At 34.0% G+C, this 22,001-nt stretch overlaps 2 protein-coding genes across 2 annotated transcripts; both read right to left on the reverse strand.

Moving 5' to 3' along the window:
• Positions 1-2,153: 2,153 nt before the first annotated feature.
• LOC133198136 (steroid 17-alpha-hydroxylase/17,20 lyase-like) lies at positions 2,154-9,451 on the reverse strand. The gene is made up of 6 exons (XM_061334278.1): positions 8,903-9,451; positions 5,262-5,471; positions 4,788-4,917; positions 4,168-4,436; positions 3,792-3,919; positions 2,154-2,462 (listed from the first exon to the last, which is right to left on the reverse strand). The coding sequence occupies exons 1-6, from the start codon at positions 9,449-9,451 to the stop codon at positions 2,249-2,251; spliced, it is 1,500 nt and encodes a 499-aa protein (XP_061190262.1). The 3' UTR covers positions 2,154-2,248.
• A 5,028-nt stretch (positions 9,452-14,479) lies between these two features.
• LOC133198670 (steroid 17-alpha-hydroxylase/17,20 lyase-like) lies at positions 14,480-20,096 on the reverse strand. Its single transcript, XM_061334707.1, has 5 exons — positions 19,846-20,096; positions 19,391-19,520; positions 18,790-19,052; positions 18,402-18,529; positions 14,480-16,283 (listed from the first exon to the last, which is right to left on the reverse strand). Exons 1-5 carry the CDS (start codon positions 19,969-19,971, stop codon positions 16,070-16,072), a joined length of 861 nt encoding a protein of 286 aa, XP_061190691.1. The 5' UTR covers positions 19,972-20,096; the 3' UTR covers positions 14,480-16,069.
• Between the last annotated feature and the right edge of the window lie 1,905 nt (positions 20,097-22,001).

The raw sequence follows: 22,001 nt of genomic DNA on the forward strand, positions 1-22,001 counted from the left end.
ACTCGTGGTCAATGGCACCTAATGTAACAGGGAGAAAATGCGCCGACAGACCAGACCAGGAATCTCAAACCGAATTTAACCTTAAACTGAGAACATACTTTTAAAATAAAAAATAACAATTTTCGGAGATATGAGAATGAGATGATAGCTGCATGTGGGAAAGCGGAATCAGAGAAAGGGAAAAATAATTTTATTGAAATGCATATTGGTCACGTCAAAAGGTCTATCCATGGTCGAAAAACAAGTATTTCTTTAAGAGAAACTGAGCGGACAGTTTATTTTTCAGTTGTGAAACTTGTGTGTGGCAAAGATTGTACAGAGCCAGTCAATTACCTAATAAACTAAAATACTAATGTACGAGTTAGGGGACGACCATTTTGAATCTGAAAGGGGGGGGGGGCTAGCAACATTTTTCGAGTCAGATTATTTATTTCCACGCCAATCAAGGACAGGTCATTCATTTTCAAGATGAACAAGGACAGATTATTTGTTTTCTTCTTCACTGTATTAAACAGTTTAACATTACAAGCAAGAAAAAAGAGGAAAATTGCCGAACTCTTAAGTATATAATTCTCTTCAGATCATAGAGAACAAATCATTTATTTTCATTTCATTCAAGGACAGAACATTTATTTCCAACATTTTCGATGACAGATTATTTATTTGCCAGCCCCCCCCCCCTTTCAAAATGAAATGGTCGTCCCCTGAGACTTACATGTAATCGAAACAAAATTGAAAGGGAAAGGGAATACTTCCGTTTCGAATGTGAATGAATTCTTGCGCACATAGAAAAACTTTATTAGTTTAAAATATATTTATTCATTACAAATGAAATGGATTGAACGACAGGCATAATGCCAATAATCGTTCTCTCCATAGGTCAAAGTACATATAACAATTATTGGTACATTTAACATTGAAAAACAGTATGTAAAATAGATCATTAATTGGTACATATATATGGTGAACCCAGAGTAAGAGAGAGAGAGTAAAATAAAGAGAAAAAAAAACATAAAGTACATTTAACATTGAAAAGCAGTATGTAAAATAAACCATTAATTGGTACATGTATAAAGTGAATCCACAGAGGGTGAGAGGGAGAGAGATCAAATAGAGAGAGAGAAAGACCATAAAAACATAATAAAGTTGAATCAGAGTGGAAAAATTTCCTTAACATACCTAAAATGAGATATTATTCTTCCTAGCATATCATGATAAACTAAGATTTCAGTGAAAACGTCTTGAGTTTCTTATAAAGGTATGTACATGATCAAAAAATGAAAAGTTGTCTTCTAAACATAAGGATTCAGCACCATATAGTATATATTATCTATATTAATTGGTATGCCATTCTCATTCATATATTTAATCAGCATCTGTCTTTGAAGAACATATTGTGGGCAATACATGAAAAAATGTAATGAATCTTCAGTTTGGTATCCACAATTTGTACATTTTGGTGAATCATTAAGGTGGTTTTTAAAAACATCAGCATTAAGGTTACTTCATTTATTTCTCAACTGGCAATGTAGTATATTTTCAATTCTATTCCCATAATTGTACAACTTTACTTTATTTTTCTGGTAGGGATTGGTGTAGGTTAATCTTTTTTTTTTGAAATTTTGCAATGTAGGGGAAGTTCTACAATCATCAGGTAAATTATTCCATAAGGATATTGTGGATGGTACAAAACAATTATAGTAAGACACTGTTCGAGTGATTGGGATACGATATGAGTTTGGGTTGCGTAAATTATAATTATAGTGAATTGGCATACATCAGGGGTAAGGTTATTAAGAATTTTATACATCAGTGTGAGCTTATGCTTTTCCCTTCTTGAACTTAAAGTTCCCATCCCAACTCCTTATATAGGATTGCACCTAATGCCTGAATGTAATTATTCTTCCAGCTTCCACCTGAACACTTTCCAGTAATTTGGATTGTTCTTCAGTGCAATTATCCCATACCACATCCCCATATTCTACAACTGGTCGAACAAATGATAGATATATTTTGATTAACAAGTCCCTTTTTTAATTTATATTTAAGTGTACGCAATACATTTAGTCGTAAGCAAGCTTTGTGTGAGTATATAAAGACAATACATTTAACATTAATTAATGAAAAAGCTTAGTGAATAATAGGAACCTAGGTTGAACCCGAACATATTGTTGACTATATGATTGTATACATAGAAATCAATCAGAACGATATAAAGCTGTATGCCTATAAACTGTATGTAAATATTCTATCCTTTTCTCGAAACAAAGCGAATTTTATACGGATCGGGTTGCAAAACAATTCCAGGTGCCATTTTCTCAGGTAAAAGATCTGGAAGTGTTTCGTCCTCTTGTTCCAGGATTGAAAAGCTCTGTAGAAGTGTAGCTACAAACAGGAACATCCGGGACTTAGCAAACACCTCACCGATACAGCTACGCTTTCCCAATCCAAATGCAACCATCCTTTTTGGAAAAATAAAAATAAATTGGCATTTATTAAAGTATTTTCTAACCATTATTCTATGAAAAAATAATACATATGAAAATACATAGGGCTCTGTCAGATCTAGAACTGCTTCACTAATATGAGCTCAGAAATACATGTGAAAATCATGAAGCTTTTGGACGAGAATTCTTGGAAGGGCTCGGACATTATAAGAATCTTTTCCCTGTTTCAATTGTATAGGTTCATACGACTTAAATGTGCTCTTCTCTTGTAGCAAGTGACGTCTCAATATGAGTGAAAAAAAATTCTTTCTGGGATTTCAAAAGAATCTTGTATTTAATTTCACATGTACCTTTTATGGTTACAAAGATCTTTTAAATATTAGAATTATATTTAGAACATTTTTATATACTCTTCCTTTCGGAATCAATATCCGTAGATAGGATACTGATCCTGTAGCATATTTCTACATACCTTGCAGGGTCAGTATAGAGTGAAATATAAAGATAACGAACAGTAATCAAGATAAAAAGTCCATTAAATCAGTGTAATTTTGGAGCAGAGCAAACACTGACTTCTAAAACATCAGAGGTGGGCTTAGGTGCCACGGAAGAGTAAGCATCTCCTGTCGACCGGTTACACCCGCCGTGTGTTCCTTGTCATGATCGAGTAAACGGGGAAATCCGTAGATAATTGCGTGAGAAAACAATGGTCTAACAATTTGTACGAAAAACGTCAGTCAACTTTCGACTTAATGATAGATTGGATTTGTTGACAAGGACATTGTATCAACCATAGAATATGAGAAATGTTGACTTTAATCGAGACTGTGATATCCTTGTTTCATCAACGTATTTGTCAATAGTTTTCGTCGTTTCAGAAATTGTTCGTACGTAGAGTAAGTGGGAGACATAAACGCCATGTAGATTTTAACACCTTTCCATGTAAAGGATACTGATCCTGTATATTATTTCTATATACCGTAAACCAACTATTATTTGCGTCGACTTTTATTCGCGATTCGTCAGTTTGAAATCAATCTGCGACGATTAATTTTTGCGACTGAGGAAATAGTCTCTACAAATACAAAGCAAAATAGATGGTTTGCGGCGATTAATATTCGCGAGTTAAAGAAGGTCGCGAAACTCGCGAAAATTTCTCGCACGCGAATTAAAATTGGTTTACAGTACCTCTTCTTTACAGGATCAGTGAAGGGTATAACAAACTTCCGTAGATAGGATATTGACCCTGTAGAACATTTCTACATAACCATTCCTTGCAGGACTAGTAGAGGAAAATAAATTTTCACATAAAGGATACTGATTCTGTAGAACATTTCTACATACCTCTTTCTTGCAGGATCAGTAGAAGGTAACAAACTTCCATCTTCCTGTAGGAACCTCTCAGGTTTAAAAGTAAAGGGGTTTTTCCATTCTTTTTCATTATGAAGTGCAGTCCAAATATTGCAAACAACCTACAGAAATGAATTATATAGCCTTTATACAGGAACATTCACTGTATTTATACAATATATATATTTTTTTATTCTTTATGCATGTATTGCTTCATAACTTGAAAGGTTTGTCCAAATATTAAAGATAATTTATAAATCTATCATTTTTAAATAACCAAACCTATTCTGAAATGGAGATATCATAATTTACATGGTACAGCACACGAAAACAATTGCTGAAAGGTGAATTATGTTAGAAATAGACACACCGTGGTATCCTTCTCAACGAAGACACCATTGACCTCTGTGTCATCAAGTGTGTAATGGAAGGAGATGGGAGCAACCGGAATATAACGAAGTGTTTCCAAAATCACGGCTTCCAACAGGTGGCACTGCTGCCTGTCTTGTAAGTGTAGATCGGGTTTCCTAGCAACATCAATAACATTGTCGATTTCTCTTTGTATAGACCTCTGGAGGTCAGGTCGTTTTGCCAGAATTTGTATAAGAGAAAGCAGAGTCCCTCTTGACGTTAAGTATGCTAGTATAGAAACATTCATTCAGTCAATCCTCGTTATCTCAAACACGATGAAGACAAGAAAAAACTTCAATATATTCGAAGATTTTGAGATATTAATTGATGTTAAGAAAAAGAGGTTGGGACCTCCAACTTACTTTGTGATATTCGAGGTGTTCGAAATACCAAATTTCAATTATATTTTAATCATTGAGTTTTTTTGTGTATATGTAAATCTCTGAATTGCATCATCAAGTCTGTGCAATGCACGTTTGCTACACATTGAAGCAAAATAAGTATTTATCCGTAATAAAATAAATCCGCTGATTGTGAGTATATAAAACACATCTATTCAGAAGTGTCAGCTTGATCTACCTGCCGCGACGATGTTGACAATTAAACTCCACAGGTTAACTTCATTGAACCACCGTTGCCCGGATGTATCGCGTTCTTGGAGCACTTTCTTTAGTGACTGATATACACCTGTATTTTCGGGATGATCATTCTACGTAAAAAAAAAAAAAGAAAGCAAATGACTGTAGTTTGATACTTCTTGTGAAAATAGCTGCTATCACAAAAGATGAAACAGATGTTTTTTTTTTTTGTAATCAGAATCTGAACTAAAAAATATCTGGAACTTTTTCTCTTTCGTAAGTTGATTTTTAAAAAAAAGTTACAGATACTCTAGTGACTACATGCTACTAGTATTTGAAATGAATGTTCTACAATATTAATTTTAATTCTTGTAAATGTATATATACACTTACAACATTTTAAGCACTCTCTTAATTTTATTTTTCAGTGAATACAATACATTTAACAACCAATAAATAAAAAAAGAAATCTAACCGATATTTTCTCTAGCATATCCATCATTCGATTCTTTGCTTTTCGTAGATCCTCTAGCTTTCTCGTGTGTTGAAGTGGAAGAAACCGGAGAAATGGAAACGTGTTATACATCATGTCAGGTCCCATATTATGGCTCTCATTGACGCAGAAGTCCAAGTCTCTTATTATCTGTTTAAGTTCTCCGTGCCTTCCTGAACTTTTCCCAATCAACTGTGATTTCACAACAAAACAATTGTGTTTATTTATATATATCACATCAGTTTAAGATACATCGATTGATTAATTTTATATGTGTTGTCAAACATCCAATTTGAGATCCTTTCACCCTTTTAGAGACGTGTCATGTCATCTAATTTATGTAGTTTGACTTATGTGAATACTCTATTTACTCATACAAAATTTTATTTTAAGCACGATTCTCTGAAAGAAAACTATATTTTATGATTTAAAATATAAGTAACTTTGAAACAACTTGCAGGGCAAAATTAACCAGGAAAGGCCTTTCAATTTGAAAATAAAATGAAAGATATTACTATCAGTTATTTATCAAAGTGACTTATCTCTCTTGTTAGAGGGTTAATGAAGCTTAAGAGAATGTAGGATGATACTGCATACATATTTATGAGAATTTACTTTACAAAGGAAATGTATGAAATTCATTAAAATAAAAAAAAATACATATTTAAGTTTTTCCAAACAGAATTCTTCGTGGCAATTTATCATTATTCGAGGTGACGTAAGTCAGCCTCGTAAGCTGCTGACCAGCTTCAATGGCGCCCCCCTCTGATCCCTACCATTTGCAATTTCCTATTTATCTTCACTCTTCAGGACAATTCACTACTCTTGATGTTAACACGTGATACCGTAGGAAGCAAGGATCAAATCAGAGATAGGTTGCTAATATGTAAACAATAGCACTTGCAAGATTGATTGGAAATATTTAAATGTTAATTTTTATCAATTCACTAAGAAATATACTCCTCTGTTTAGACATGCATTGAAATCAGAATTTCGGTTAAAAAACAAGATTGAAAATGTATTTAATGTGATTTTCAAGCAATAAGTAGTGTTTTCATAGATTTAAAAATACTAAATACAAGTTCCTGAGTGGGAATAAGTATCCCTACGCTCCGAACAATTTTAGCGGGGGCAAAATGTAAACAAATGGGTATGACAGAGATCGAGACCTACATACGTCGATCGCAGGCAAGACAGAGAACAAATCGTGGAACAAAACCAGCTGATAGAGACATTCTGCTTACTTTGAAATATGCAGTTAAATGAATTCAGGGATCAACATAGGGGCGACTGATGCGCAAAAGTCGCTACTGAGCTCAAAACTTTACTGTAAATTATCAAAAAAGCGAAGTTTAACATTTTCACCCCCTTTGTTTTGTAAATCATTTAAAAAAATTATCTGTTAAGAATACGTGGTAATATTCTCACTATTTTATAAATCTGTTCGGTGCTATCGATCATTGTTGAAATAGGTGAATAACAGCAGGGCGCTTGTACCTATTTCGCTGCTAATGACCACTTCATCGAATACTCGATCGGAAATCTCCAGAATTTACGCTTCTGCACACAAGACGCAAAATAACTGGACCTCTTTCGGTGTCACTCCAAAGATGTTGGAGATGAATTTCTACTATTTTTATTGTCAAATGATTAATTCATGCTGTGAACACAGACATTTATTTTAGAGCTATTAACTGTCCGATCAAACATGTGAAAAAAGGCTGATTGCTTGATAAAGTCGCTCAGTCGGCATGCAGTAGTAGATTTACTAGTTTTCATAATATAATAATGATTTATTATTCTTTGTTTTCATTTTATTAATAAATGCACATTCACAAAAAAGAAATAGCAATAAAAATCAAATGAACTTTGAAGAGAGTGTTACAAGTTTACTACTTTGATAAGGCTCTGAAAATATGGAGAGATGAGAAGACAAAAATGTTTTAATCTTAAGTGTAAATTCATGTAAATAAACTATGCAAGAAATTACATAACTTTGATAAACCTAAGTCTATCAGTTGAAAACTTTAGATTGACAATGTACGTATAATTTTATTTTCCAGGTATACATTTATATGCCTTGCAATTGGAAAATATCAAATAATAATTTTTTTTTAAATATACCTTTTGTCTTTTTATGTATTCTTAGAATATAAATTTATTTAAGGTACATGTATATACATTAACATGTATTTAATTTTTAAAGATTAAATAATGATCAATGTGCACTAAGAAGTCTCCGTAGAATTTAATCTTCTCCCTAAATTTCTCTGAAGGAGAAGTAATGTCTCCCTAAATTTTAAGTCTAGGTAAGTAGCAATTTAAACAGAATGCTGCGTTTCAAACGTGGTCAGTGGCATTTCCATATTTTTAAAATTGTTATTTCATGTTTATCAGTTTTTTTTGTCCCCTCGTTACATTTATGCAAAGTATTTTGATAGTTGTATCCATAATTTCCCTTCGATTTTGAAACCTTACAGCTATAGATTTTGAATTGCTGGACTAAATCCATCACTAAAATCATGGATACCCTAATCAACTGTCTATTTGATAAGTCAGATTTTAGAATGTGGTATGAATGCCTTTCTTTAAATATGACATTTTCCTACACGGCTGCTTCGGGCAGGTATCGTTAACTGGCGACTTGGATTTGGGGTAATTTAAAGTGAAAGAATTAAAATCAGTTTGGAAATTCAATTTTTGCTTTAAAAAAATAATATGAATGAAAACAATGGTTTGAATTCCATTTTTGCACTTCATTGGCATTACACATTTTTACAAGCACAATAAATGAATTTGGAGAAAATGACATTGGAAATAGTTTCAAGCAAATGCACAAAAGGGCTATTTACAATTATCGTGGGATTGATTTGGTTTTGAAAGCATATACATGTAGTAAAGCAATATTTTAGGAAAAAGGGCTATTGTTACATTTTGATATGACTGTCTTGAAATACGGAGAATTAGTTCTAAAATTTTGTACATTTTTGTGCTCAGAAGGAATATATGGAACTTTAGTTATTAAAACATCATTTTCGACAAGTGTGCTACAGATCTGAAGGTATTTTAGTCTATAATGCTTCACATGATTAAATAAAATAAATTATACCAACTTAGTTGAAAAAAAAGTCTAAATGGGCCTGCTTTTGCCCCCCCCCCCCCCAAAAAAAAAAAAATCAAAGAGAGTTTTTTCATTGTATTCAATGCTAGATGTATCAGTGATTAATTTTAAAGACATATGACAGGTGGTCCCCCCCCTTTTTTTTTACACATTCATATGGCAAAGATTCTTTTGTTATTATTTTCACATTTGTTTAAAAGTAACTAAACTAAGTTCATTTTTGTACAGATCAAACAAAATGCATTTGTCGTATTGCTCACTTTTTGCTTTCCAATGCATGGTTTTCATTTTGGGTTCTCTTGATGTAAGGTTGTGTATATATGCCAGATTACTTGGGGATAGATTTCACATATTACTTGAAGACGTCACCTCGATTTAGTACTTTCAGTACTTTTATTAATGATTCACATGTATGTAATTGGAAACTATGCGAGATAATAAATAAAAAGGAAAAACAGAGTTGCCAAGTATAATGCTAAATATCATTTATACCACGACTTACCAAAACTTCAATTGTTTCTAAAATGAATCTCTCTACAAGATCACTAGGATCAATGCTTTGACCTTTTAAGGTATCAATCTCTTCCTTCATAGCAAGTAAGTTGTCTTTAATTAGATGTTCAATCCGCACCAAGCCTTCGCCATAAGCGTTTAACATCTTGTACAAAAGTTTCCTTCGTTTTGTCCACTGCCTATCCGGCGATGAAAATACAACATCATTTTTGTGCATATAAAAATATTTTTCAACGAAGAAATCAGGTCGTCCGGCCATTTTTGTTGCGTTTGGCTCCCGGAGGAGAAGATCACGCATGATGTCTGACGAGTTAACGCAGACAAACTTTCTCCCAAGACACATGAACTGAAAAACGTCACCATAAAGTGTCTTCCATTTATCAAATGTAAAATGAAGGCGGATAAGGTCTAGCTCCAACAAAACTCCCAACACAGGCCAGCCCTTTGGTCCAGGGAATGGTTGCTGCTTTTGCCATCGAAGTAAAAGGATGATCAAAAAGTAAATAAGTGCTATCAAGAGGAGGTACAAAACGGTCATTTTTAGGGATTTTCAAATTTAACTAGCCACCGAGTTTGCCACGGGTATTGGTTATCTCTTAGTGTAATACATCTTGTCTGAGGAACTATGACACACAAAACGCGTCAAGATAAAGAAAGTAAAGGAAAAGATGCAAGGTTTGTGTTTTCATGATTTATTTACAACAAACGTCTTGAAAAAAAAATTAATCTAGTACATAATTATATAAAAATTAAGCACATGTCATAGCTTAACACAGAAAACATAGTTATGGAAACTATTTTTTGAAGAAAAATCCAATGTAGCTTTATCCCCCCTCCCCTCCCCCCCCCCCCCCAAATGCAATCGAAAGAAATCAAAATGCAAATATTGAGGCTATCGGTTTGTATCTAGATAAAAAGTTCGTATGTTAAGATTTTATTTGATTTTTGTTCATAAATATCTTAGGAACTGGTGTAGGAATAATGCATTTCATTTAATATTCTTTAATTATGTTGACAATACTGGCATACCGTAAAGTGACATACATAAAAGTGAACCTGTATATTACATAAAATTTTATACATTGTTCTCTTGCTTTCAAAAGCTTGAAACCTAAAACGCTGAATGAAACTAAGTAATCTTTATAGCCAGAATATTTTGTTACCTTTTCCTTGATAAAAGTACGATTTTGAAGCAAAAACAGAGTTCACATGTATTTTAAAAAATCCACAAATAAGGTAGCTTATATAATTTAATTCTTTGTCTGAAATTTGTTTTTTAAAAATGTAAGAGTACACAGAATATGTTTCTTTATTTTCAACATGATAAACGATATTCCACAATAAGTCAATTCAATCAAATAGTACCCACAAGAGTACATATGTTGACCCGTCATGCAGGCACGAACATACATGTATTGTCATTTCGGGAAGGGGGTTGTCTTCCTTTTTTCGAGAATAAAGATTTTCTATTAATCTAGAATGGAAATTGTCAATAAAAGTATGGTTTGAATCCACCACGAATATGTATTATTATATACCTCATTATAATTATTCTTTACACCGTGTCGTCTGATTGGTTCTTTCCAGTCACACTTTTCATCATAATCAACATCTTCGGATATCTGTTGCATTTTTCCGTAATACTTATCTTTCTTTGAACGAAAACTCTCGAGAGCAAGAAGGCGTCACAAAATCTACAAAGTTTAATCTACCAAGCAGTGACCAAATAGCGATCTTCCTTCCAACTTAAAACACAGAACTCGACGACAATAGACAGTGAAGTGTCCGAGAGACCACAGTACAATATATCAGTGACTTTTTCATCTGAAAAACTAAAAGTAAATTTGAAGACAAAAGTGAACAGCTTAAATCGTTTAAACAATGCGAATGAAGAACAGAATACTAGTAGAAAGACAGACCTCTGGAAACACCAGAGGCGGAGACAGGTTCCTAGGAGGTATCAAGCATGATCCGGTAGAGTGGTATTGATTAAGTAAACGGAGAAATCAGTAGTCAAATTTAGTATGAAAATAATGGCCAAATAATTGTTAAAACATATTAGTTTAAGCTTTCGATGCGATGTTGCTTCGTATGAAACAAGGTCAGTAAATCGACCATAAATTTCTGGAAATGCTGACTTTTAAAAGAAGACTGAAGAAAACCCTGTTACATCAACTATTGTAGTATTTGCTAGTAGTCTTCCTTCATTTATAAATCGTCGGTACACAGAACATGCTCTTGAGTACCAAAATAGACGAAAGACCTAGACACAATTTGTTGGTGATATATGTAATGGGATTTTTCTTGATAAATTTGAAAACAAATGATGGAGGGAGGGTTGAAACACAGTTATGTCATTACTACTTTAAAATCTTTAATAATCGAATATTATCGACAAAATTTAATTTACTTATACCCTTTCTATGTTGTCATTTTAAATATTTTCAAAAAAATTTAAAATATTAAGATAAAAACGAAGTAATATTTAGTCTATTGCCTTCCGCCAAAAAAAGTAACCAACGTCGTTATGACGTTACTTTTCGGGGCTATTGGTGCTTTGCGGAACGAAACGGAACGGAACGAAACTAGTTGTGGGGTACCTTATGGGGAAATAAAAATGAATGTAAAACTAAAAAAAACAAAAACAAATAATGTTATTTAATTAACATAAATTACTCCACAGTGTCAGGTAGCGAGCTGTAAAATAAAACGCCTGTAAGCTAGTTTATGCATTAATTTTTGCTGACATCTGTAGTTAATATGTAAACAGTATTGAACGATTGATATTCATCTATTATTGACGCATTCCTATCCAAATTTACCGTCAAGAACTTAGGAACATCGTTTATTTTGTTTCCTGACAAGTCTGTATAGTAAAGAGAGTTGTCGAATTTTGCCAGCATGACATGATTCTCTGGTTCCGTTCGCTAAATACCAATATCCGTGTGGATATTAGTATTTAGCGGAATGGAACGAAACACAGTGAAATTGAATACTTGTAATGTTACTCATGCAAGCACTCTGTTAATATTCAATTAAATTAAAAAAAAAAACCCTGTATATTAAATTTTGAAAAGCAATATGAAAAAGACAAGGAAAATTAGAATCAATATGCCTGATTTTTAATTAGTTTTTTGACTTTTCAGAAAGACTAAAATCGCACATGTACGCACATCATTTTTACTTCATAATTTGTTATTACATCTATATATTTATATATATTGTGGACCTTGATGCTGATAATAAAACTCAATACCATTTCTCAATCAATTAAAATATTTATAGATTAGTTTCAAAAGTATTGTGTAACGTTATATGTGTAATGTGTTATGGGCCGCCAGAAATGTTAGCTATTTCAACATTTATTGATATATTTATAAGGTTCAGGTTTACACTCTTTATATTTTCAAAATAAGAAAAGATAAAGAAGTCCACAACTGGTTCCGTTGCGTTCAGTAAAATACCAATTTCCACTACAATATTGGTACTTTGCGAAACGGAACGGAACCATATTGTTAAGGGTTTAAAACTGTGTTGATAAACGCCCAGAGATACTAGTATACTTTTGTGTCTTGTATGTTAGGATTTTATTTTAAAATCATATCTGCAGGAAAATAAATTTCTTCAGTAACGTGCATGTATAAAGAGAATATTATACATTTTTGTAAAAAATTTAATAAATGTTTAATTATTTATTTTACTTAAACATTTAATTTCAAGTAATATTAATTACGAAAAAAGAAAATAAAATTAACGATAGTCATATCTTGTTCCGTTCCGTTTCGCAAATTACCAATACCCACACGGGTATTGATATTTTGCGGAACGAAACGAAACCATAGGTTTCCTTTTGAAAAGAAAGAAAAATACCAAGAACTAACAAATTCTGTCAATGTGTGGTTTGAGATTGTTAAATTGTGAAAAAAGTGATAAATATGGATTTAAGTGATATTAAAAACGCATATTCATTTTCTTCACCTGTAACGTAAAACATTTTCTATGCCATATATTTTTGGTATTATTATGTAAATGTTATTATATGCATAATATATTGGATGAATGAAGTAGCGCTACAACCTTTAGGACAGTAAAATAAAATGCTTAAAAGTTCTAGCTTATACATTATTTTGTCGTGTGGGTTTTCATTTGATGTGACATCTGTCGTTATTATATATGGAAGCTGTATTGAATGATTGATATTACTGTAAAATGAATTTATTCAAATGCTTGAGTACAGTGCTAAAGAAATCTCGTTTATTTTATTTCAGTAAAGACAGTTGTTTTTGCCAACATTGGCCATCCTCTGGTTCCGTTCCGTTCCGCTAAATACCAATATCCATGTGGATATTAGTATTTAGCGAAACGGAACGGAACCAAATTACTCACTGTAACGTTTCGGGTTTTAAAGTATATATAAATTCGCTGCCACCAATTGTAACGTGTAGATTTAAGTGGTAGATACCCATGAGGCACGTTACAATAATGGGTTAATAATAACTGTACAGTCAAGTAGATTTAAATGAAACAAGTGTGATCATTTAAAATACATTTATTAAATTAATAAATGGTACAATAAATATACAGATTTTTATATAACGTCCCCAATCCACAGTGTGATGTACAATAATAATAATCACATTCAATTGTCACAGTTGCGCGTTATACTCGGTGAAAGGTGCTACCGTCTGAAGGTGCTAGTTGCTACCGATGCTATTGGAGCAAATTGGTTCTAGGAGTCCGGTGTTCAGGTGTTAGGTGCTACTGATATAAGCTAATTGGTTCTAAGTTCCATCATTACTGGTGCTAACCTTACTCGGTGTTGGGTACTAGGTCTGCTAAAATATACTTGGCTTAATTTCCGAATATAAATTCTCAAAGTGACTCGGTGTAAGGTGCAAGACTATCTAAACATAATTCCGTGCATGCTCACACTAAAGTCCACCACCACAAATCTATAACTTTTTTTTTAATCTATGTCATTAAAATGAAAAGTATGCCATGCAAATTTACCATCACCTCATATACATTCATGCAAACGACACAATTAATTCAAATACGGTGCACTGTCGTAATTCAGTCAAACGGTGCAATTCCACACCGAACTATAAGAATTGACTAAGTTTTATTGGCCAATTAAAATAGAATAAAATACGAATTCAAACTGCTAACAAATTACAATCTTTAAATAACAACTATAAATTTACTGGGAGAGACAATTTTCTATGTCTCCCAGGGTCAGAACCCCGAGTGCACCGACAATCTAAATATCGCTTAATTTAAATATTAAATAAATCTAAGTTTCTAAATATTCAGTATTACTTTTAAACTTGATGAATGTTTCTTACTGCACTATAACTTATAATTAAACTATTTAGAAATATCTTTACTTTAAAATGCTCACTTATATAAAATAATACCACAGCTATGCAAGGTGGAACTTCAAGCGGGATTCTGACAAACGCATTCTCAGAATCTTCTCTTTTATACAATGACGAAATGGTGCATCATCTACGTCATATGTAATTCGTAGAATTTCAAAAACTATTTTTTAATCAATGTACTTGAATTACTTTATTTACTAAAAAAACATCTATAAAACTCATTAATTAAACTATAATTTTTAATCTAGTCTAGACATCTTATTCATAAAGTTTTGTATCTCTAAGTGCACACGTATGTCGGCGTATGTAGCATCTTATCCGGAGATCCGTATTTTCTACCATACTGGTTCTACAATTAGTGCGTAAAAGCCATTTCCAGTAAGCATCCAATAAAATTGCGGTAATAATTCAGAAGAGAATTTCTTTTACTTTACTAAATCGTAAGACTGTAGAGACATTAATAATAATTCTTAGGACACTCTCAAAGTTCAGTTATGCTCTAGAGTCGCGGAGTAAGGAGTTGATCCTTACGTCGCGGGTTCGAATCCCACTGTGGGACGTGGAGACCGGTTCTTCGGATGAGACCGTATAAACCGAGGTCCCGTGTCGCAGTAGGTGCTGGCACGAAAAAAGGTCCCTCACTGCTCAATGGCCGTAAGTGCCGAGTATAGGACAAAATTTGCAGCTCTCTACCGGCAAGTGGTTGTGTCTCCACATGAGTGAAAAATTCTCGAGAGGGACGTTAAACAACATACAAACAAACAAATTTCAGTTACTCGTATAATCAACATAACCATAGACAAATACCGTCCAAAATGTAAACAATCATTCTAAGTTCTCTGTAGAGAAAATAGCCAGGCCCTATAAAAAATATTTTTAGACAAAATATAAGCTTGTAGTTCCGTTCCGTTTCGCAAAGTACCAATATTGTAGTGGGTATTGGTATTTTACGGAACGAAACGGAACCAGTTGTGAATTTGTTTATGTTTACTATTCTTATTTTGAAAATATCAAGAGCCTGAATCTGAACCTTAAATATATCAATAAACGTTGAATTAGTTAGCACATAATACATGTAATATGTCGGCCTATAACACATTACACATATACCGTTCGTCTTTCACTAATTTGTGACGGGGGCCCTTCCCGTCCTTTTGGTCACTGGTAATAATCACTTTCTTCATGTATTTACAAGTTTATTTACATATTTACAACACTACATGTAATAATAGAATACTTCTGCATATATTCACAGTCAAACTCACTCTCTTCCTTTCTCACGAGGCCTCCTCACTCCTTTCCACAAACATGAGATTCTATCACAACTACGACATCAATTTATTAACTCTTGCTTTCATCTCTGAGATTTTGTCCATTCAAGATAAACAGAAATCATTCACAACCCACAAACCTTAACTCTAACTAACTCACACGACACCCCTGGGAAAAGTACTGCAACGCCAGCACCGCGCACCTGCTTATCTTCTCTCTCTTCTCACTCTAGATTTTTTAATGGTCTACTAGATCTGAAAGTTTCATGAAAATGGAGCAAGATGTTTCTGAAAAAAATCGCTTGTACGAAATCGGTAAGGAAAAAAAAAATAAAAGAAAACAAATTAAGAATAACAAAAAGGTCTATCGCTGAAGATGAAAACCCTTAGTGAAGAATATGAACCTAGGTTGAACCCGAACATATTGTTGACTATATGATTGTATACATAGAAATCAATCAGACCAATATGAAGCTGTATGCGTGTAAACTGAATGTATATATTCTATTCTTTTCTCGAAACAAAGCGAATTTTATATGGATTGGGTTGCAAAACAACTCCAGGTGCCATTTTATCAGGTAAAAGATCTGGAAGTGTTTTGTCCTCTGGTTCCAGGATTGAAAAGCTCTGTAGAAGTGTAGCTACAAACAGGAACATCCGGGACTTAGCAAACACCTCACCGATACAGCTACGCTTTCCCAATCCAAATGCAACCATCCTTTTTGGAAAAATAAAAATAAATTGGCATTTATTGAAGTATTTTCTAACCATTATTCTATGGAAAAAATGCATAGGACTTTGTCAGATCTAGAGCTGCTTCACTAATATGAGCTCAGAAACACATGTGAAAATCATGAAGCTTTTGGACGATATTTTTGGGAATGCTTGTCCCCATGGGCTAGGACATTATAAGAATTTTTTTCCTGTAACAATTGTATAGGTTCATACCGTCTTAAATGTGTTCTTCTCTTATAACTATTGACGTCTCAATATGAGTGAAAAAAATTCTTTCTGGGATCTCAAAAGAAATTACTTTCACATGTACCTTTTATGGTTATAAAGATCTTTAAGATATAAGAGATATACTTAGAACATTTCTATATACCTCTTCTTTTCGGAATCAATTTCCTTAGATAGGATACTACAGTATCAACCAGACCCAACCTGACACCAAAGCAGTCCTAGGGACTGCTTTCGGACCGCTCTTGGACTGCTCTGGGACCGCTGTGGGACTACTCTGGGACCGCTTTGGGACTTCTCTGGGACTGCTCTAGAAAGCAGACCCAGCAGTCCCGTAGTCCATGGGACCGCTTTCTGGGACTGCTTTGTTCACTCAAAGCTAATTTTGGTAGAAAATAAACAATTCAAGTATAATTTTCTATATCAAAAAAAAATAAATAAATAAATAAATAAATAAAAAATAAATAAATATGAAAACCAATTTCAATCACAAAAAATAAAGAAATTGGTTTATTTTGGTTAAAATTAACATACTAAATAATTGTGTTTAGATATTCATGTTATTAATAGATGTGAACGTCTTCTTCATTCAATAATTATTATTTGTTTCTATACGCGTACTGTGATTTTCTTAACAGTTCAGAAATGACTGTCGCATAATTGTAAATATTTGTTGATACTACTCAGAAAGAAATGCTCATCAATTTCAACTGCCTTTTATATAGTTACATTGTTTATTGGTTATCTCATTCTGAGTAAGCTTCGCCCATTAAATTAATTGACCCCGCCCACTGGGACTGCTGAGACTGCTTTCTGGGACTGCTGGGACTGCTTTCTGGGACCGCTGGGACCGCTGTGGGACTGCTCTGGGACCGCTTTGGGACTGCTCTGGGACCGCTGTGAGACTGCTTTAGCAGTCCCAGAAAGCAGTCCCCTGGACTGCTCTGGGACTGCTTTGTGTCAGGTTGGGTCTGGTTGTTACTGTAATCCTGAAGAATATTTCTACATACCTAGCAGGGTAAGTAGAGTGAAATATGAAGATAAGGAACAGATATCAAGCTCAAAAGTCCATTAAATCAATCCATTTTTGGAGCAGAGCAAACACGGACCTCTAAAACATCAGAGGTGGAATCGGGTGCCACGGAGGAGTAAGTATACCCTGTCGACCGGTTACGCTCGCTGTGTGTTCCCTGTCATGATCGGGTAAACGGGGAAATCCGTAGGCAATTGCTTGAAAAAATAATGGTCTAAAAATTTGTGCGAAAAAAGGCACTCAATAGTCGACTTAATGATAGATTGGATTTGTTGACAAAGGCATTGTATTGACCATAAAATTTGGGAAATTTTGACTTTAAACGAGACTGTTTATATCCTTCCTACACCAATTTATTTGTCAAAAGCTTGCCTCCTTTCAGAAATTGTTCTTCCGTAGAGCAACTGGGAGACATAAACTCCACATAGATTTTAACATATACTCCCATGAAATATATGAAGATAACGAACAGTATTTAGGCTCAAAAGTCCACCAAACAATACAAAATAGGAGCAGAGCAAACACGGACCTCCAAACATCAGAGATGGAATCAGGTGCCATGGAGGCGTGAGCATCCCCTGCCAACCGGTAACACCCGCCGTGTGCTCTTTGTCATGATCGGGAAATAAAGAAATAAATAAATAAAAGGATGCTCATCCAGTAGATTATTCCCACATACATCTTCTAAACAGGATCAGTGGAGGGTATAACAAACTTCCATAGATAGGATATTGATCCTGTAGAACATTTCTACATAACCATTCCTTGCAGGAGCAGTAGAGGAAAACAATTTTTCATGTAAGGGATACTGATTCTGTAAGACATTTCTATATACATACGTACCTCTTTCTTGCAGGATCAGTAGAAGGTAACAAACTTCCATCTTCCTGTAGGAACCTCTCAGGTTTAAAAGTAAAGGGGTCTTTCCATTCTTTTTCATTATGAAGTGCAGTCCAAAAATTGCAAACAACCTACAGAAATGAATTATATAGCCTTTATACAGGAACATTCACTGTATTTACATGTATGAAGAGAGTTTATACAATAATTCTCTTTATGCATTTATTGATTCATAACTTGAAAAGTTTGCCCAAATATTAAAGATAATTAATAAATTTATCAATTTTAAATAACCTAACCTATTCTAAAATGAAGATGTAATAATTTACATGGTACAGCACACGAAAACAATTGCTGAAAGGTGAATTATGTTTGAAATTAATAGACACACCGTGGTATACTCTTCAACGAAGACACCATTGACCTCTGTGTCCCCAAGTGTGTTATGGAAGGTGATGGGAACAACCGGAATATAACGAAGTGTTTCCAAAATCACGGCTTCCACCAGGTGGCACTGCTGCCTGTCTTGTAGATCGGGTTTCCTAGCAACAACAATCACATTGTCGATTTCTATTTGTATAGACTTCTGGAGGTCGGGTCGTTTTGCCAGAATTTGTATAAGAGAAAGCAGCGTCCCTCTTGACGTTAAGTATGCTAGTATAGAAACATACAGTCAATTCTCGTTTTTTCAAACACGATGAAGACAAGAAAAAACTTCAATATATCCGAAGATTTGAGATATTAACTGATGTTAAGAAAATGAGTTTTGGAACTCCAACTTACTTTGTGATATTGGAGGTGTTCGAAATACCACATTTCAATTATATTTTAATCATTGAGTTTTTTGGTAAATCTTTGAATTGCATCATCAAGTCTGTGCAATGCACTTTTGTTACATATTGAAGCAAAATAAGTATTCATCCGTAATAAAATAAATTCGCTGATTGTGAGTAAATAAAACACATTTATTAAGAAGTGTCGGCTTGATCTACCTGCCGAGACGATGTTGACAATTAAACACCACAGGTTAATTTCATTGAACCATCGTTGCCCGGATGTATCGCGTTCTTGGAGCAGTTGTTTTAGGGACTGATATACACCTGTATTTTCGGGATGATCATTCTACATAAAAAAAAAAGAAAGCAAATGACTGTATTTTGATACTTGTGAAAATAACTGCTGTCACCAAAGATGAAACAGATTTTTTCGTAATCAATATTTGAATTTAAAAAATATCTGGAACTTTTTTTCTTTCGAAAGTTGAAAAAAAAGTTACAGATACTCTAGTGACTACATGTTTCTAGTATTTGAAATGAATGTTCTACAATATCTATTTTAATTTTTGTAAATGTATATATACACTTAGAACATCTTAAGCAGTCACTTATTTTTATTTTTCAGTGAGTACAATACATTGAACAAACAATTAATAAACAAGAAATCTAACCGATATTTTCTCTAGCATATCCATCATTCGATTCTTTGCTTTTCGTAGATCCTCTAGTTTTCTCGTGTGTTGAAGTGGAAGAAATCGGAGAAATGGAAACGTGTTATACATCATGTCAGGTCCCATATTATGGCTCTCATTGACGCAGAAGTCCAAGTCTCTTATTATCTGTTTAAGTTCTCCGTGCCTTCCTGAACTTTTCCCAATCAACTGTGATATAACAACAAAACAGTTGTGTTTATTTATATTTATCACATCAGCTTGACCGTTCACGGTAGCTCAGTCGGTAGAGCGCTCGCTCCGTGATCGGGAGGTCGTGAGTTCGAATCTCGGCCGCGACAGACCTAAGTCGATAAAAAATAGGTAGCAACTGTTCCTTCGCCATGCGCTCGGCACTTTGAAGTGAAAGTTGCGGGTCCTTCGGATGAGACCTTAAAAACCGAGGCCCCGTGTCACGGCAGGCGTTGGCACGATAAAGATCCCTCACTGTTCAATGGCCCTGAGTGCCGAGTAAAGGTCAAAATTTGAAGCCCTTCACCGGTATATGGTGACGTCTCTATATGAGTGAAAAATTCTCGAATGGGACGTAAAACAATAGACAATCAATCAATCAATCACATCAGCTTAAGATACATCGATTGATTAATTTTATATGTGTTGTCAAACATCCAATTTTGAGATGCTTTCACCCTTTTAGAGACGTGTCATGTCATCTGATTTACGTAGTGTGACTTTTGTGAACACTATATTTACTCATACAAAATTTTATTTTAAGCACGATTCTCTAAAAGAAAACTATAATTTATGATTTAGAATAAAAGCAACTTAGAAACAACGTGCGGGGCAAAATTTACCAGAAAAGGCCTTTCAATTTGAAAATAAAATGAAAGATATTACTATCAGTTATTTATCAAAGTGACTTATCTCTCTTGTTAGAGGGTTAATGAAGCTTAAGAGAAAGTAGGATGATACTGGATACATATTTATGAGAATTTACTTTACAAGGGAAATGTATGAAATTCATTGAATTAAAAAAAAAATACATATTTAAGTTTTTCCAAACAGAATCCTTTGTGGCAATTTATCATTTTTCGAGGTGACGTAAGTCAGCCTCGTAAGCAGCTGACCAGCTTCAATGGCGCCCCCCCCCCCCCTCTGATCACTACCATTTGCAATTTCCTATTTATCTTCACTCTTCAGGACTATTTACTCCTCTTGATGTTAACACGTGATGCCGTAGGAAGCAAGGATAGGTTTCTAATATGTAAACAACAGCACTTGCAAGATTGATTGGAAATATTTGAATGTTAATTTTTATCAATTCACTAAGAAATATTGTCTTCTGTTTATACATGCAGTGAAATCAGAATTTCGGTTAAAAAACAAGATTGAAAATGTATTTAATGTGATTTTCAAGCAAAAAGTAGTGTTTTCATGGATTTACAAATACTAAGTACAAGTTCCCGAGTGGGAATAAGTATCCCTACGCTCCGAACAATTTTAGAGAGGGCAAAATGTAAAGAAATGGCTATGACAGAGATCGTGACCTACATACGTCGATCGCAGGCAAGAGAGAACGAATCGTGGAACAAAACCAGCTGATAGAGGCGTTCTGCTTACTTTGAAATATGCAGTTAAATGAATTCTGGGATCAAGATAGGGGCGACTGATGCGCAAGAGTCGCTATCAAGCTCAAAGCTTTACCGTAAATTATCAAAAAAGCGAAGTTTAACATTTTCATTCCCTTTGTTTTGTAAATCATTTCAAAAAATCTGTTCAGAACACGTGGTAATATTGTCACTATTTTATAAATCTGTTCGGTGCTATCATTGTTGAAATAGGTGAAGAACAGCGGGGCGCTTGTACCTATTTCGCTGTTAATGACCACTTCATTGAATACTCGATCGGAACTCTCTAGAATTTGCGCCTCTTCACACAAGACGCAAAATAGCTGGACCTCTTTCGATGTCACTCCAAAGAGGTTGGAGATGAATTTCTACTATTTGTATTGTCAAATGATTAATTCATGCTGTGAATACAGACATTTATTTTAGAGCTATTAACTGTCCGATCAAACATGTGAAAAAAGGCTGATTGCTTGATAAAGTCGCTCAGTCGGCATGCAGTAGTAGATCTACTAGTTTTCATAATATAGT

Source organism: Saccostrea echinata, unplaced genomic scaffold (genome assembly GCF_033153115.1).
Source record: "Saccostrea echinata isolate AGI-Se365-2 ecotype Australia unplaced genomic scaffold, CSIRO_AGI_Sech_v1 ptg000033l, whole genome shotgun sequence".
Classification (NCBI taxonomy): domain Eukaryota; kingdom Metazoa; phylum Mollusca; class Bivalvia; order Ostreida; family Ostreidae; genus Saccostrea; species Saccostrea echinata.

What these genes read in the sequence shown, in the direction of transcription:
- LOC133198136 (XM_061334278.1), bottom strand. Translation starts at nt 9,451, where the DNA reads ATGACCGTTTTGTACCTCCTCTTGATAGCACTTATTTACTTTTTGATC. An exon ending in TAGAAACAATTGAAGTTTTG is followed by an intron (nt 5,472 to 8,902) that starts GTAAGTCGTGGT and finishes GTGAAATCACAG; the next exon opens with TTGATTGGGAAAAGTTCAGG. An exon ending in ATATGCTAGAGAAAATATCG is followed by an intron (nt 4,918 to 5,261) that starts GTTAGATTTCTT and finishes TTTTTTACGTAG; the next exon opens with AATGATCATCCCGAAAATAC.
- LOC133198670 (XM_061334707.1), bottom strand. Translation starts at nt 19,971, where the DNA reads ATGGGACCTGACATGATGTATAACACGTTTCCATTTCTCCGATTTCTT. An exon ending in TGTCAACATCGTCTCGGCAG is followed by an intron (nt 19,053 to 19,390) that starts GTAGATCAAGCC and finishes TTTCTATACTAG; the next exon opens with CATACTTAACGTCAAGAGGG. An exon ending in ACTGATCCTGCAAGAAAGAG is followed by an intron (nt 16,284 to 18,401) that starts GTACGTATGTAT and finishes TTTTCCAAAAAG; the next exon opens with GATGGTTGCATTTGGATTGG.